The following is a 15,930-nucleotide window of genomic DNA, read 5'->3' as shown; positions in this document are numbered from 1 at the left end:
ATTTATGATTAATTAACCACATTAGTCAATGCTGTCTGTGCATGGCAGCACACTGTGAGGTGTTAACAGTCAGTTGCATAAAACTTAAATCATCATCATATTTGAAGTGCCAATGGGTTTTTCAAAAACTCTTCTACATTTTAGAGAATTTTCAGTCCTAGCTAAAATTTTCAATCCTATTTTGTGATAACACAAAATTCATGTAAAAATTACCACTTGAAATTTTTCTTAGAGGAAATAGTGATTCATAATTAATTATTTAAAAGAAGCTAAACATACTCTTAAAGCAGAAATTATTTATTACTATTAATAAATTATTAAACATCAGAATGATTTAATTTTCACAAACAGCTGAATACATTGACTTTGTAAATCAAATTATATAAGACTCTAATACAATAACTCATGAAACTAGTGAAAATAAGTAAACCACATCCCATGATTCAAAAAGAAATAAACAAGGTAACATTAAATCTGGAAGATGAGAGCTGGTATAATAGTTAAAACAAAATAAGTGTGCAGACAATGAGAAATTTCCTTGAAAAAGTCATTGTTAATCTCATTTGTCTAACCCCTGACATCATGATTGCACTCATACCTGACTGAATATAAAAACAAGTACATGTAATAGGAGCATCTACTCCTATTCTGTCAGTGTTTTATTGGTTCTCATTATCTAACATGTCTTGTCCTCATTACCTTATCTGTAAGATGGAGGGGTTGAACTAGATGTCCCTGAATCTATTTGTGATTTAACATGCCATAATTTTGAAATTTGACTCATGGAAAGTTGATTTTCTTTACCCCAACAGGTTATATGGAGATATGAAGGCAAAAAACCAGACACTTTAGGACCAAATACTCGCCTGTATAAATGGATCCCCCAGAATGACCTTCTTGGTGAGACTCTGGAAAACACTGAAATCAGTGTTTGACCAGGGTGATGAAGAGTTCACTAGGAAGGAAATGTATTGAACATTTCTTATTGAAAACCTCAGAAATAACAATTAACCTCCTTATATGTATTTCACAGTCCTAGGGGAAATGAATAAGACATAAGAGTTGGCATCTTATTTTACACAGTCACATTCCTTACAGCCACAAAGAAAACACCTTCATTGTATGTGTCATTTCCTCTCACACAGAATGTCTCAACAAGTTCTGGGTTATCACCCTGTCTCCTAACTTTCCTCTTACACCAAGCCTTTAACCCACTTAAGGGTATACAAATGACCCTGAAAAACATCAGCCCATCTTTTGATATCAGTGACTCTCCATTTGCTCTTGGAAAAAAAGTCAAAATCTCTTTCTAAAGTAGTAACATATGTCTTTATAATGTGTAACAGAAACAGAATTTCTTTCTCTGACCCTGTGCCACCACCATCACTTCACGTGCTGCCTTGACACCCTACATATCAGACTCGGTGACTGCACCATTGTATTTAGAGAACATGTTCTAACATGCCTCACCACTTTTGTTTATGCACTTTTTAAATTTTTATCCAGATTATTCTCGTCCAACTTGTCCACTGGCAACTTGTATTCATTTTCAAGTCATCAGAAACACACCAGTCTTCTGCATAAGCCTTCACTCTCTCTCCGGAAGATTTAGCTGCCTCTTCCTTTCAATTTTGAAAGACATTTTAATAGAGTCTGAAGTGCATACTAATCTCTTACTAAATATACCTTTATTTCCAAACACTCATTTTATTCCAAGATTTATAATTCATAATTTACTTAAATTCACTGAATCCTAGGTCATCCAAAAACCAAAGCCTTTATAACTCATGGTGGAGCCAATGGTATCTATGAGGCCATCTACCACGGGATCCCAATGGTGGGCCTCCCTTTGTTTGCGGAACAACCTGATAACATCGTTCGCATGAAGAAAAAGGGAGCTGCTGTCAGACTGGACATCAGCACAATGTCTAGTGCAGATTTTCTCAATGCATTGAAGACAGTCATTAATGACCCTTCGTAAGTATCACATTTTTAAATAGATAATATTTATTAAAAGGTTCTTTTGTCAGAGGTGCATATGAGTTTCATCTCATTTTGAAGAGGCTAATTTTGACATTATTATCATAATTTAACTCATTTTAAACCTACTTTTATTTTAACCACTCTTTTATTTCAAAGTTGAATTTCAGCTCCATTTTTAAATGGGTACCCAACTAGTGAAACAGTTTTCTCCTCCAATAATATAAAGTAATAGATAACCATAAGAATACATTTTATAAAAACACATGACAGAATACATAGAAAAATAATGATGAACTAGAAAAAAATCATAACATCTTTCAATTGAATATATAACATTTCTGATACTATAAATTTCTCTACACTCAAAAAATTATTTCCTTATGATCATTTTAACAGATTTTATGACATATTATTTACATACTATAAAATGTACCTGTTTACATTATTAAATATAAATATATGTAGTATGTTTACAGAGCTATGAATCCATTGCCATTATATAAATTTAGGATATTTTCATCATCCCCAAAAGATAGGTCATGTACCTTACAAGTCACTCCCATCCCTGTCTTCCACGGAACCATAAATCCACTTTCAGTCCCTATACATTAGTTATTTTGGACCTTTCAAAATAAGAGAATCATGCAGGGACTTGCTCCCTTCACATTATGTTGTTTAACTTTGTCATTGTTGTAGATTTGCACTGCTGAATAATATTCTATGATATTGATATAACACATTTTATTTATCCATTTATCACTTTGTGGACATTTTGCTTGTTTCTAAATTTGGCTGTTATGAATATTCCTATCTAAGATTTTGTGTGAATATATGAAAGATGTCAGTAGTTACAGCCAATGTAAACAGACTAAATCATTTAAACACAAGTAATGTCTGAGTCAGAGTGGATTTTAAAATTTTTATATACTACTTAGAAGGCATCCTTAAGTTGCAGTGTACAAGATTTTTATTAGGTAGGAAAATGATCTATTTTGATAGTGACCATAAAAAAGACTTAGCTCTACCATTATCAGACACAGTAGATCAGAAGCACTTCTAAAAATAAAGATAAAAATGTTAATAATAATGAATAGGTTAATCTTTCAAAGCAATACAAATTATTAATTGGTAACACCTACTAATAAATCCCAAATTAAAAAAAAATTAAAAGTGGACAAAAGGAAAGATCAAAATACAAACCTTTAATCATAATAATATTTTCAAAGATCATTGTCTATACTATAAAAAACATGACAAAATAAATAAATTAAATAAAAGATTTTACACACATTTTAAAAGGAAACCTCTTTGACATATATACAACAGTGGAGAACACATATATTTAACAACAATAAGAATAGAAATGTATTTGAACATCCATACTGGGAAAATCCACAACTCAGTATATGAAATTTTTCAAATTGTAAAGAGTATATATGTCCAAGCAGATACAAATAAAAGAGAAACCTAAACTAAAAGTATCTCTAAATCTTTAAAATTAAGCAATACATTCTTCTCAATAGTTCCCTATTTTGGTATATACAGCACAGAAATGTATAAATATGTAAACCAAAAGCCATGTACAAAAATGTTTGCATCAGCATTAGTAGAAATAGCTAAAAAAAATGTTAACAATCCAAATGCCCACCAAACATTGTGATGCTATAATCTGTGATACTGTCATATATTGGATACTATACAGCAATGGATTAATTAACAAGTGCTACAGAAAAGACAAAATCTAGTACTATAATATGATTCTAATAAGAAAAATTAATCTATGATGTTTAAAGTAATGTCATTAGTTAATTTGTGGAAGGGATTACTGACTAAAGGTTCAAGAAAATAAGGAGTGTCTAGTAGCTTGGGTACTCTATGTCAGTATCAAGCTAGTAGATACATTGAGGTATTTACTTCATGACTGTTGACTAGGTATTATGAAATTTTGAGCTATCTATTTAGGATATGTGCATTTTTTCTATGTTTTTATGCCAAAATTAAGGGTATACTTTACAAAATATATTGTTTTGTTTTCTTGTGCTTTGTTCTGTTTATGGGGATGACAAGTTATACACAAAAACTGATTTCTATCTTTGTTAGGAATGTATATAGCACACATTCATGTGGAAATTATAATTTCACAAGCCAATAGCATATGAGATAATATCTATTAATAGTCCAAATAAAGAAATAACATCTCATTACTGGTTAATTGCACTATTGCTACAAGCAAGCGGAGATGAAGGAATGAAGTCAAATTTAATAAAGAATGAATGACCAACCAAGAGCTGATTTGCAACTGCCAGTCCAAAAATAAAAGTCCCCTGTTACTAGAGCATGTTGCTAGGGAGCAAGGTAACAGGTTGGAAGGCTGGCTGATCTCTTTCAAGGGCCACTTCGAGGGTTATCACCACTGTCTAAGAGAACTATGATGCCAAGACAGGAAGGAATGCCCAAGGGTCTCTGGAGAGAGTTTTGGTTAGTAAGAGTCACCCTACCCAAACCAAATTGATCAAATAGTCCTAACAAACTCTCAGTATTTATAGCCTAGATGTTTCGTTGCCATAGTCGCTTCACTACACCTTCTCATCAATAAGCCCCCAGGTTAGGGGCAAGAGCCTCTGTTTATGAACAAATGTATATAGAATGACATCCCAACAGAAATATCTTCATTCTTACATCAAAGCAAACATTGTAGTCTTTGTAATAAACAAGTGAATTAAAGTGACTTCGCTTAACTCATAAATAAGTGGATTTGAAATCACATAAATCAATGTGAATGTATTTAAAGATCTATGAATCAAATAGTGAAACAAATCAAAACCATAGAAGAAATGCCCTGGGTGGTATTAGTGTGGTCAGTAAAAGCTTCTCTGACACTTTACATTAACCCCAAGGCTTCTGCCAGAAGTTAAATGTAGCCTTGGGTGTTGCAGGGAAGCCTGCTCTAAGAGGGGAACAGAGGAGACAGAAAGTGCAAAAGCGCTGAGGTGGAAACACACTTGACAGCTTCAGTGACCAGCCTGAAGGCCGAAGTGCCAGCAAGACAGTGTGCATAGGGAAAAGTGAAAGAGAGGTGGTTGCCAAGGGTCTGTCCATTGTTACACTGAAAAATTCAACCAAGTAAATTTAAAGATCCAATGGACTGCATTAAGCAATTCATGAATTCATGAAATACCATTAGCAACTAGAAAGGTTCTCAGAGGTTTTGTACAAAATGGAAGGTTTGTACAAGCAGAAGAATGTAGTGCGGGAATTATTAGCAAAATGAAAAAAACAATCATTTTTAATTTTTTTAGATTTATTTATTAACTTTTAGAGAGAGGGAAAGGGAGGTAGAAAGATGGAGAGAAACCTCCATATGTGGCTGCCTCTCAGATGCCCCCAACTGGGGACCTAGCCCACAAGCCAGGCATGTGCCCTGACAGAAATCAAACTGGTAACCCTTTGGTTTGCAGGCCAGCATTCAATCCACTTGGCCACACCAGCCAGGACAAAAAATATATTATTTTTAGACTGGGCATCATTTTCCAGGAAAGGAATGGCAGGGGTTTATCATGCAGATTGCCTCTTCTTCCAATGGAAGACACAGAGGTGCCAAGTGACAAATTAACTCATTGCTAGTGATCAGAAAATTCCAGACTGGTTGATAATGATTCTATTTCTGGGAGAAGTTAAAATTTCAAATAAATCAGGTATTAAATCTATTTTGACATCATGATCTTTCAGCAAAAGTAATGTCATTTAGGGTGTACTGTTTTCTTGTAAACAACATGTAGGATCCTTTAGGCCAAAAAAAGACTTGTAATTTATTCTAAATGGGCTGAGAAACCAAATGGAAACTTTGAGCAAGAGAATGTGATAATCTTCTGTGTTTTAAAACAATATCATTCTGGGAGGGAAACAGACAATAGATTTATGAAGAGAAAAGTAGAAGCCCATAGACCACCAGTAAGGAGGTAGTCTTGGACCATGGTAAAATTCACTTAAAAAACATTAAAGGCATCATCTTAAAACTTCATTTTGCCATCTGATTTATGTCTAGGAAAGAAAGTCCAAAACCATCAAAACAATTTTATAAAAGTTTATTTGAGCTAATAAGCGAGGACCAGCACAGAAGCAAGATAAACAAATGAGAAAATGCTGTGGAGAAGGGCAGTATGACAGTTCTTTTTATGCACTTAGAATCAAAGGAGAGAATGAAAGAAGAGTTACATGAAATCCACCTGTATTAGGTTAAAGAAGCATGAAAGCAAAGTAGAGGTGGGTGGGTAGGTCCCACTACCTACTAGGATTGGATAAAAAGTGATATAGAAAGGTACTTCTTTCACATTGGTAGGTACAGAATAGTTAACATTTTATATTTATAGTAAATGCAGCTGACATGTGGGCAAACAAAAGATGTTTGAGGTCATTGTGCTCTGCTGCCAGAAGTCATGCGTTTGAGAAATTACTCAGGCATTTCAAAGGTATATTTTCCTTGATGCATAAGAACAAAGGACTGGCTCTTTTACAGTACAGATTAACCTTTTACTAAGGATGCTGTTGGTCTGGGATGAGACTACTCACCAGGACCCACCCAGTTAGAAATTTATGATCAGATCATCCTACATGGTGACCTTGTATCACTGAATTGTCCAGCCCACCATGTGGCCCCTTTTTCATTCACACGAATAGTAGCCATTACAATGGTTCCTATGATTCCTCTGCTAAAAAGAGGTGACTCTCCCACTTTATCTTCCATCTTCACTTCGTAAAATATTTGTCATCAGAAAATGTCAACTTTAAAGCAAAACCATCTATGAAGACCCAAATAAAAATATCCCTCTTCTGCAATTCTATGACATTTATTTGAAGCACATGTATGACACTTCAGAAACCTTTCATGGGAGTAATTCACTTAGGCAAATTAATTCCTTTCAATGTTGGTACCTTTGTTTCTCCTTCAGATATAAGGAGAATGCCATGAAATTGTCAAGGATTCACCACGATCAACCTATAAAGCCCCTGGATCGAGCAGTCTTCTGGATCGAGTTTGTCATGCGCCACAAGGGAGCCAAACACCTGCGGCCAGCCTCCTATGACCTCAACTGGTTCCAGTACCACTCTTTGGACGTGATTGGGTTCCTGCTGGCCTGTGTGGCAACTGCTATACTTGTCATCACAAAATGTGTTCTGTTTTGTTGCCGGAAGTTTGCCAAAACAGGAAAGAAGGGGAAAAGGGAGTAGTGTTCTGAAGCCTGAAGCTGATATACCTAATAAATGGGACTCCTCCAGTTTATTCCAGCAAGAAGTAGTTGTTCCTCCTATGACAAAATGACTTTTCACAATTTAGCTTCTCATTTCATAATCTGTCTTCAAATGATTTATACCTGTTTAAGAGTTATAAATATGTCATGCCAAAGATAAAAACTGGTAAATATAAAACAATAATAAACCCGTATGAATTTATATTTAAATTTGTATTCAAATTCCATTTTATACAGAAATAATAAACCTATCTGTATCTCAAGCATTACACAAGGACACAAGAACTGTAAGTAGTCTGTCCACATGTCAATAGTATTTCACAAATATTCAGAATATTTTTACAGTACTTTGGTGCAAAATTCTGTAGTTTTGTCTTTTGCTAAAGGAACTATTCAATAGTTAGAAATGTGTAGAATGATTAAAGCTTCCATTTGATTTTTGGAAGACCAGTAATGCTCCTTGGTTTTGCTGTATGTTCAGACTCAGCATCACTTCTGACAAAAAGACATGGCAGGTCATTTGCTTTCATCTAATTTAATTTAATTTACCATCAAAACGTACATGGATTTAGAAATACAACAGCTAACTGCTTCCTGTTTTGGATGACTTTGGTTTCAGTAGCTAATTCTCTTTGCTTCAGAGCCCCTTAATGAGTCACCTGATTGCTTTCACTCTCATTTCAGCCTTTGATAATGTAGAACGCATATTCTAAAAGGACTTACTGAATCTGTGTTCCCTCCAGAAGTGTGTGTACATACATATGTCCTCCTCATGCAAAACAAGGCACAGCATCATTTAGCTACTTACAGAAACGGGGAATATTCAATGTGTCAGTTGAAGGGAGTTTGAAATAATGATTATTATTCCACATAACCACACTAGATATCCATGTCTCATTTCTTCTCTTTCCTCAGAAGCCTGCTGTTCCACCCCTCTCATTAACCTGGTATAAAAACATTCAATACTTTGACGTGACAAAAATACAATACAATCACTCTTTCTTTTAAACATAGACACACTATGACTGACCATAATCAATAGCAATGCAAAGAATACAAAAATCATGTAAATTTTATTGAAATAGGAAAATCAAAACACAAGGATTCTCAAAGCCCTCCTGAAACAGATGCTCCATGTGTGACGTGGTCCAGGCCAGCAAATCATTCCTTTCTTTTTTGATCAAGAACAACATTTAAGTCTCACCATAAACATTCTCCAGGCTAAGGCATGAATTTATTTTTAAAACAAGCTAAAACTTCAATGATGGGGGACATATAGGACAATGTTATCACTGATTTTTCCATGTAACTCTTCTATACATTTGAAACAATTTTAAAGAAAAATAGAAGTAACATAGTTCCATAATAGATTATAATGTTAAATCATCCATATAGGCTTAAGTTTCCTCAAATTTATTTTGTAACGCACATAACAGAGAAAGGTTAGTAATCAATGTATAGTGAGAAATCTTACAAATCACAAACAAAAAAACAAACATTCCAAGATAAAAATAAATATAAACAGGGAATTCACAGAAGTAAAAATGACCAATAATATATAAAAGATAGCGAAGGTACTGATTTTAGTAAAATATAACTTGAGTCAATAAATTGTTGCCCACAAGATATTTATCAAATGTAAGAATCCATGTGGAAGAGGCCCCTGTGGCTGCCAGAAAGCACTCACCTTGAGGGCCAAAGCTGCCCAGCCTGAAGAGCCCCTGAGAACCTGGAAGCAGAGGCTGACAGTGGCTCTTCCAGCACAGCAGGACCCAGAGCAGCTGGTTCCTGTGTCACCTCTGCCACCCAAAACCTCCAAGTTCCAAGATGAGATTCTGTGCTCAGGCAGCACTAAGTGCTGGGCCTGCAACCACAGATGTGTCTGGTAATTGGGTGTTTGATAGTCATTGGCTGCCGTGGGCTCAGCTGCCCATTGCTTAACACCTGGCAGCAGCCTGTGGAGGCCATTGGCCTTGTGGACTATGACGTGCTAGAAAGCAGCAAATTGGTCCTCTCAGTGTACATGTCATGGCACAAGTCCACCAGTCCTGGGTCTTCATGGCACCACCTCACTGTGCCTGTTCAGTTCTGCCTGGAGTGCATGCCCCACACTTCTGCACTTAGATGTTGGTCACTGCCCAGATGTGCTAGCTGATTGCATGGACAATAGGCCTTCTCACTACATGGTTAACGGTGCCTAGGTGCTGGCCTACCAGCCTCTCCTGTTAACCAAGGCCAGGACTTCAAGGACCAAAATGAAGTCTACCACTATTAATACTGATAGACATGCTGTCCAGACCACTGGGAGCAGGCAAGAAGCAGGGACTGCCAGAGCAGATTGAGAACTTCCCAGGGCCATGAAAGGCAGTGCCAGGTTCCTCTGGGTGAGCCATGTTTCTTCGGTAACCAAGGGCATGCTTCCCTATCTCTGGGCAAGTGTCAGGGGGAGGAAGTTCTTAACTGAGCACCGGCAAGTCTAGCAAGTTAATTGGATCAGTGAGGAAAAATCCTCTTACCTGCTTCTGTATAAGATTGGGGGTGGGACCAATGGAAGGCAGTCACAAGAACAACAGAGGTTAAAATGGCAGGGCATGATTCTAGACCAAAGAGGCCTGCCAATATAGCCAGGGGAAAGCAGGGATTGGTTGGGAGGTGGACCCATCTAAAGACATGAAAGTTCAGTAAGTTAATCATCATTCTGAGAAAGCTCCTGGTCCATCCCACACCCAAAGCTAATATACCCCAGGGGATCCAAGAGATCTCTCTCTGGCTTGTGGCTTGCTGCTCAAGACATGCTCTCACAGGATGTACTGGACTGTCCTCTCCATGGGCCATGTGACCTTAGCAGTTACATAGCCCATGGCCTCCAAGAGGGAGTGTCTCTCACCTGCCAGCCTGGTGGAGCAGGTGCCAGTGTGTTCACATGCTCTCTGGCCCTTTGACTCAGAATATAGGACCTTGGTGTCACAGAAGACACATGGCTATTGTGGGCACTGGCATAACACACAGCCTCCACGAGGGAGCCTCAAGCCAGATATAGCTTGGTGCAAGCTAAGATACCTGGATCACCACTTAGCAGCCACTTGGCATTCAAAAGCATGGTACTTTCAATGGAGCAGGAATTTTGGGTGCTGCCATTTGTTTTGGTCTTGTTAAGTAGAGTTGGGTTTTGTATGGACTTAGCAGAGGAGATGAGCTTTCAGATGGGGAGTTCCCCATTTTCCCAGGTCATTCAGCATTCACATAACTTTTTTCTTTCTCACCAGCATCTGCCTCTTGAATTTGCCATTTGGTGGCAGCAGGCAGCTGAACCACACTTTGGGTCAGAAATATTATGACATTGGGCCTTGCTGTCACTGCCTCCAGCTGCATGGATGGCAGGGTGCTCGCTTGTAAGTGTGGCCCTGGGCTGCCTGCAGAGGCTGAAATTATTGAAGAGCATTCCAGCTCTGGACCCCTGGTACAATTGCAGCCTATTGCCTTTGGATGCCTTCAGAGGGCATTTCTGCTGTATTCACCTGTGGAACCACATCTCAACTGTACAATTGTAAGGAGTGGCCCATGGTGACTAACTTGCAGAACTGTGAACAACACCTTCTGTGTAACCTCAGCCACTGATAAGTGCCACTCCCTGCAGTTGCTTAGTACAAGAGAGCCAGTTTCTGTCACTCATTAAACCTCAGTAAGCTATTTCTGGATTCAGGGTACTGCATACATTCAGGCCTCAAGTGAAGGTTGACATGTGTTTTTTGACTCCTCTCTATGCATACCTTTGAAATATATGGACCCACTCAATGCAGGGAGCCTGAATCACTGAGGACAGGCAATCCCAGAATGTGTGAAGGTACCACTGTCCTGCCAGCAGTCAAGAGTAAGACTCTTTAACAGTCTGGTATGTTGTGGGGGCCTCCTGGCCTGGGCTGCAAAATTGATGGCACATTTCTAAAGGACTGGGTGGTTGGTAAAGTCTGAGCTGAGAAAGATGTGGATTGCCATATTCTAAATTATATTTTTTGAAGATTCTTCAAGATTATAGAGAAGATCCTGGGAATGATTCTACAATACCTGTGAATACCTGAACTCCATTTCATAAGAGGCTTTTCTCTTGTAATTTGGTGGATGACAGAAGCTATTACTCGGTTCAAGTAGCATTTCTGAGAATGGCCTTGTGTTTTCAGCACTTGGGTGTCTTCAACATGTGTCCTGTAACATAAGTCACAGGATTTAGTGACAGTTTTTCTTTCACCTCCCCCAATCAAAATCTTTCTAACTTGGTCAATCTTGCCTGGAATTAAAGAGTAGTAAACTTAGTCTTCCAAATTAATTACAGATGTTCATCTGTACTTAATACTTAAGTACAGATTTAAGTATCTGTAATTAATCTGTAAGTATCTGTACTTTATACTTAAATGACCTCAAGTATAACATGACCTATACTTGAGGTAATTTTATTGTTTACTAAGACATTCTTTGGGTATTATTTATACCTCAAATGATAACATATATTCTACAGAAATAAGTGTTTAAAATGTAAATTTGTTTCATTACTAGAAGTGCTCATTCTATTAAATATTTTGAATGTCAAAGTGAGATATTTGCAGTTCAGCAAGCTAAGGCAAACCACCTTTGTAGTATGTTAGTTTCTCTTACAAATTTCTGATTTTTTCTTAAAGTCAGCTTTCAACTCTACTTTATGTTGTACACATACAACATTTTCTAAACTATGGCTTGGCTTGAATTGGGCTCCAACCAACTCCAAGTCCCAAACTTCTGTTACCTTCCTGCCCTTTTCCTCCAAATAATGCTATCTTTATTTTTGCCTTTACAGTATGCCAGGAACCCACATTTAATATTGACTAAAGCAGCATTGTTCACATTCTTATATACCTTCCCATCTTAGGTGGAAAACTTTGACTCTTGGACCCATACTGCTTATTATTGCTTTGCTGTAGGTAAATACCATTTATCAGGTTAAAGAAATGTTCTTCTATTAAAAATAAATCTGAGACTTCTGGCCAAGATGGAGGCATATGTAGTCTCACTGTGCCTCCTCATGCAACCAAAACTAAGGACAACAAGAATTTAGAAACAAAAAAAACAACCAGAACTGAGAGAAATGAACCCACGGGAAGTCTGACTACCATTCATACAGACCGGTAAGGAGGGGCAGAGTTGGAGAGATCGAGGGCTCCCAGCAGGAAAAAGCAGTGGCTGGCAGACTCGGGCACTCAGGGCACAGACAGCAGTTGGGGGCAGCTGATGGACCAGTGGCAGACCCTGGGAAGGGAGGCAACGAGCAGACCCAGTGAGGCGCGCAAGGCAGCTGGCTATCTGCATGCAGACAAACTAAGCGAAAACAGGCAGCAACACAGATCGTCCAACCCAGGGACCCAGCACTGGGAAACAAAGCCTGAAGGCACCGATTGAAAACACCTGTGGGAGTTGAGGCTGGGAGATTCTCTCAGCCTCACAGGAGGCTCCTTGGGGAAACCCACAGAGTCTGAGAAAGTACACAAGCCCACCCGCCTGGGAGCCAGCACCAGAGGGGACCAATTTGCTTATGAGAAGCGGCAAAGGGGACTGAAGTCCTAGAGAGAGCGGAGCAGGTGCCATTGTTCCCTATCGGACCCCGCACCCATATACAATGTCACAACCCAGCAACTGAGGTGCCCAGCCCTGGTGAACGCTTAAGGCTCTGCCCCTCATATGTAATAGGTGCGACCAGGCCAAAAAATAAAAAATAAAAATAAAATTTAAAAGATGTCTCAAACAGAATTAAAAGCCCCGGAGACAGTTTTTTTGAAGTGACTAAGAGATAGCCAACCAATCAGATGCACTGTTCAAAGCACTGGTGATCAGGATGCTCACAGAATTCGTTGACTTTGGTCATAAATTAGATGAACAGATGCAGACTACGATAAGAGAAATGAAGGAGAATGCACAGGGAACCAATAGTGATGGAAAGAAAACTGGGTTTCAAATCAATGAAAGGGACCAGAAGGAAGAAAGGAACAACCAAACAGAAAAGAATGAAGAAACAAGAATTCAGAAAAAATGAGGAGAGGCTTAGGAACTTCCAGGACATCTTTAAACTTTCCAACATCTGAATTATAAGTGTACTAGAAGGGGAAAAGGAAAAACAACAAGTGGAAAAGTTATTTGAACAAATAATAAAGGAGAACTTCCCTAATCTGGTAAGGGAAATAGACTTCCAGGAAGTCCATGAAGCTCAGAGAGTCTCAAAGAAGTTGGACCCAAGGAGGAACACACCAAGTCACATCATAATTATATTACCCAAGGTAAAAATGAAGGAGAGAATTCTAGAAGCAGCAAGAGATAAGGGGACAGTTACCTACAAAGGAGTTCCCATCAGAATGTCAGCTGATTTCTCAAAAGAGACCTTGCAGGCAAGAAGGGGCTGGAAAGAAGTATTCCAAGTCATGAAAGGCAGGGACCTCCATCCAAGATTGCTCTATCCAGCAAAACTTTCATTTAGAATGGAAGGGCAGATAAAGTGCTTCTTAGATAAGGCCAAGTTAAAGGAGTTCATTCTCACCAAGCCCTTATTGTATGAAATGTTAAAGGGACTTATCTAAGAAAAAGAAGATAAATATGAACAGTAAAAAAAGACATCAAACTCACAGTTAGTAACAACCATACCTAAAACAAAAGCGAACTAAGCAAACAACTAGAATAGGAACAAAATCACAGAAATGGAGATCACATGGAGGTTTAGCAACAGGGAAGTGGGAGGAGGAGAGAGGGGGAAAAGATATAGAGAATAAGTAGCATAGACAATAGGTAGAAAATAGACAGGTGAGGGCAAGAATAGTATGGGAGATGTAGAAGCTAAAGAACTTATGACACATGGACATGAACTAAAGGAGGGGAATGTGGGTGGGAGAGGGTGTGCAGGGTGGAGGGGAGTGAAAGGGGAAAATGGGACAACTGTAATAGCATAATCAATAAAATATATTTTTAAAAAATCTGTAAAAACTATTTTAGGGAGTATAATGTAGAATGAGGTTTTTAAACAAATTTTAAACATATCATTTAAACTTGTAATTCTACCCCTAATACCTGTCATATAAAAACTTACACTGACACATATGTATATATAGTATGTTTCTTCAGGTACCTAAATACCTATCAGTCAATGAACACACTTACCTCCAATGAGAGGGATGAGGTACATGATAATTACAGAGAATATTAGATTATAGGCAATATCATTGCATATTCTCCATATCACATTGCAAAATAAATAAGCTCCAAGGATAAAAACATAAGTATGATTGATATTCTTCTTTGGAAATAAAATATATGTAAATTTGTATAAACGCAGAGAAAACATTCTGAAAGAATACAGCAAGTTGCCAATGATGGTCACTTAAATGTTTATATATATCATCTTTGTCTGACATTTCACAACATGGCTTTCATGTATTGCATGAAATAATAAATTTATTAGTGAAGTAAACATATTGACTCAAATTAACAAGTTCTAAGATTTTAAGATTGTCTGATTAATTTTTAAGGGTTACTCAGAATATTTGACTTGAACAAAAATCTGGTATGCAGTCTGCTGTGTCAAAATGGGGCTCCCTTTAATATTTTAACATGCCTCTCATTTAAAATATCTAGGAATACATATTTCAATGCTTATTAAAAATTTCAATTCATGACAAAAATCTAAACTCACTATTCTTAACAGTTTTATTATGTTGAATGTCAGTATTTTATGAATTTTACAGTAACTTGGAGACTTCTGCTGCCTTACATTGAAAATTTATATTTGTGGTGATTTTGAGATATGACTACAAATACTTTGATAGTCCTCCCAACCTATCTCCTTCCCTTGAACTTTGGCAGGCCTTGCAGTTGCCTCAACAAAACACATTCAGAGAAAGTGATATTAATTCCAAGGCTCTGATAGAAAAGGTAATATATTCTGTCTTTGTTTCTTTCTCTCTCACTCTTTCCCTCCATCTGGGGAATTTGTACCACCTCAATATTAGATACTCATCCATCCCTAGTGCCAGAAAATCATTGATAACACATTCTTCAACCTATTCCAAACTCTTTTCCTCATTCCGGGGATGTCTGTAAATATCTTCCCCATCCATGTTGTCAGTCTTCTGGTGAGTCTCCTATGTGTATGTACCTTATCTATCTACTATATTTCTTAAGTATTGCAGGTTCAATAATGGAATTGAAATGCATCAGTGGTTGTCAAACATAGAGAGGAATTGGCTTTACTCTTTGGGATTTGGTTTGCCCTTGGCTTTCATCTCTGCAGGCAGTCCTCATACATTTTAAGTGCCTACCTCTTCTCTATCCACTTTCCTCTGTTCATTATCAGTGCCAATGAAGCAAAGACCCATGGTTGAGCCCCTTCTCCTTGGTGGTCTTCTTTAGCAACAGACTCTTCCACAAGACAGTCCACCTGAAGTGTGCCCCGAGTGGCTCAACCTCTGCAAAGAATCTCCCTTCCCCGCATTCACCTCCTGCCAAGCTTAAGGCTTCTGCAGACCAATGAGTCACCTACCATCCAGAAGAAACCAGTGGTTTGGAAAGAGGCTTTGTAGCTCTTTCCTTGTTCATAGCCCCCTCCAGGAAAGCAGGGTTCATTTTACCAGGCCCCTCTGCATATTCCCTTCTCTCTGAGGAACTTGGATTCTTGTCTCTGGTGCACATG

At 37.9% G+C, this 15,930-nt stretch overlaps 1 protein-coding gene across 4 annotated transcripts in view; it reads left to right on the top strand.

The window, feature by feature from the left end:
* The window catches only part of LOC114492296 (UDP-glucuronosyltransferase 2B31-like), a 67,432-nt gene that overhangs the window by 20,844 nt on the left and 30,658 nt on the right, over positions 1-15,930 (top strand). The window contains exons 4-6 of one of the 4 annotated variants that reach the window (XM_028506495.2): positions 813-900; positions 1,758-1,977; positions 6,933-7,682. In XM_028506495.2, coding sequence (XP_028362296.1) covers positions 813-900; positions 1,758-1,977; positions 6,933-7,212 — 588 coding nt within the window. In that variant the 3' untranslated portion in view covers positions 7,213-7,682. Of the gene's footprint in view, positions 1-812; positions 901-1,757; positions 1,978-6,028; positions 6,135-6,353; positions 6,382-6,932; positions 7,683-15,930 lie in introns of those variants that run through there. The other 3 variants (XM_036021397.1, XM_036021393.1, XM_036021385.1) reach the window with 3 other exon arrangements.

This window comes from Phyllostomus discolor, chromosome 1 (assembly GCF_004126475.2).
Source record: "Phyllostomus discolor isolate MPI-MPIP mPhyDis1 chromosome 1, mPhyDis1.pri.v3, whole genome shotgun sequence".
NCBI classification, from domain to species: Eukaryota; Metazoa; Chordata; class Mammalia; order Chiroptera; family Phyllostomidae; genus Phyllostomus; species Phyllostomus discolor.
This window is presented reverse-complemented; position numbering and strand designations above follow the sequence as displayed.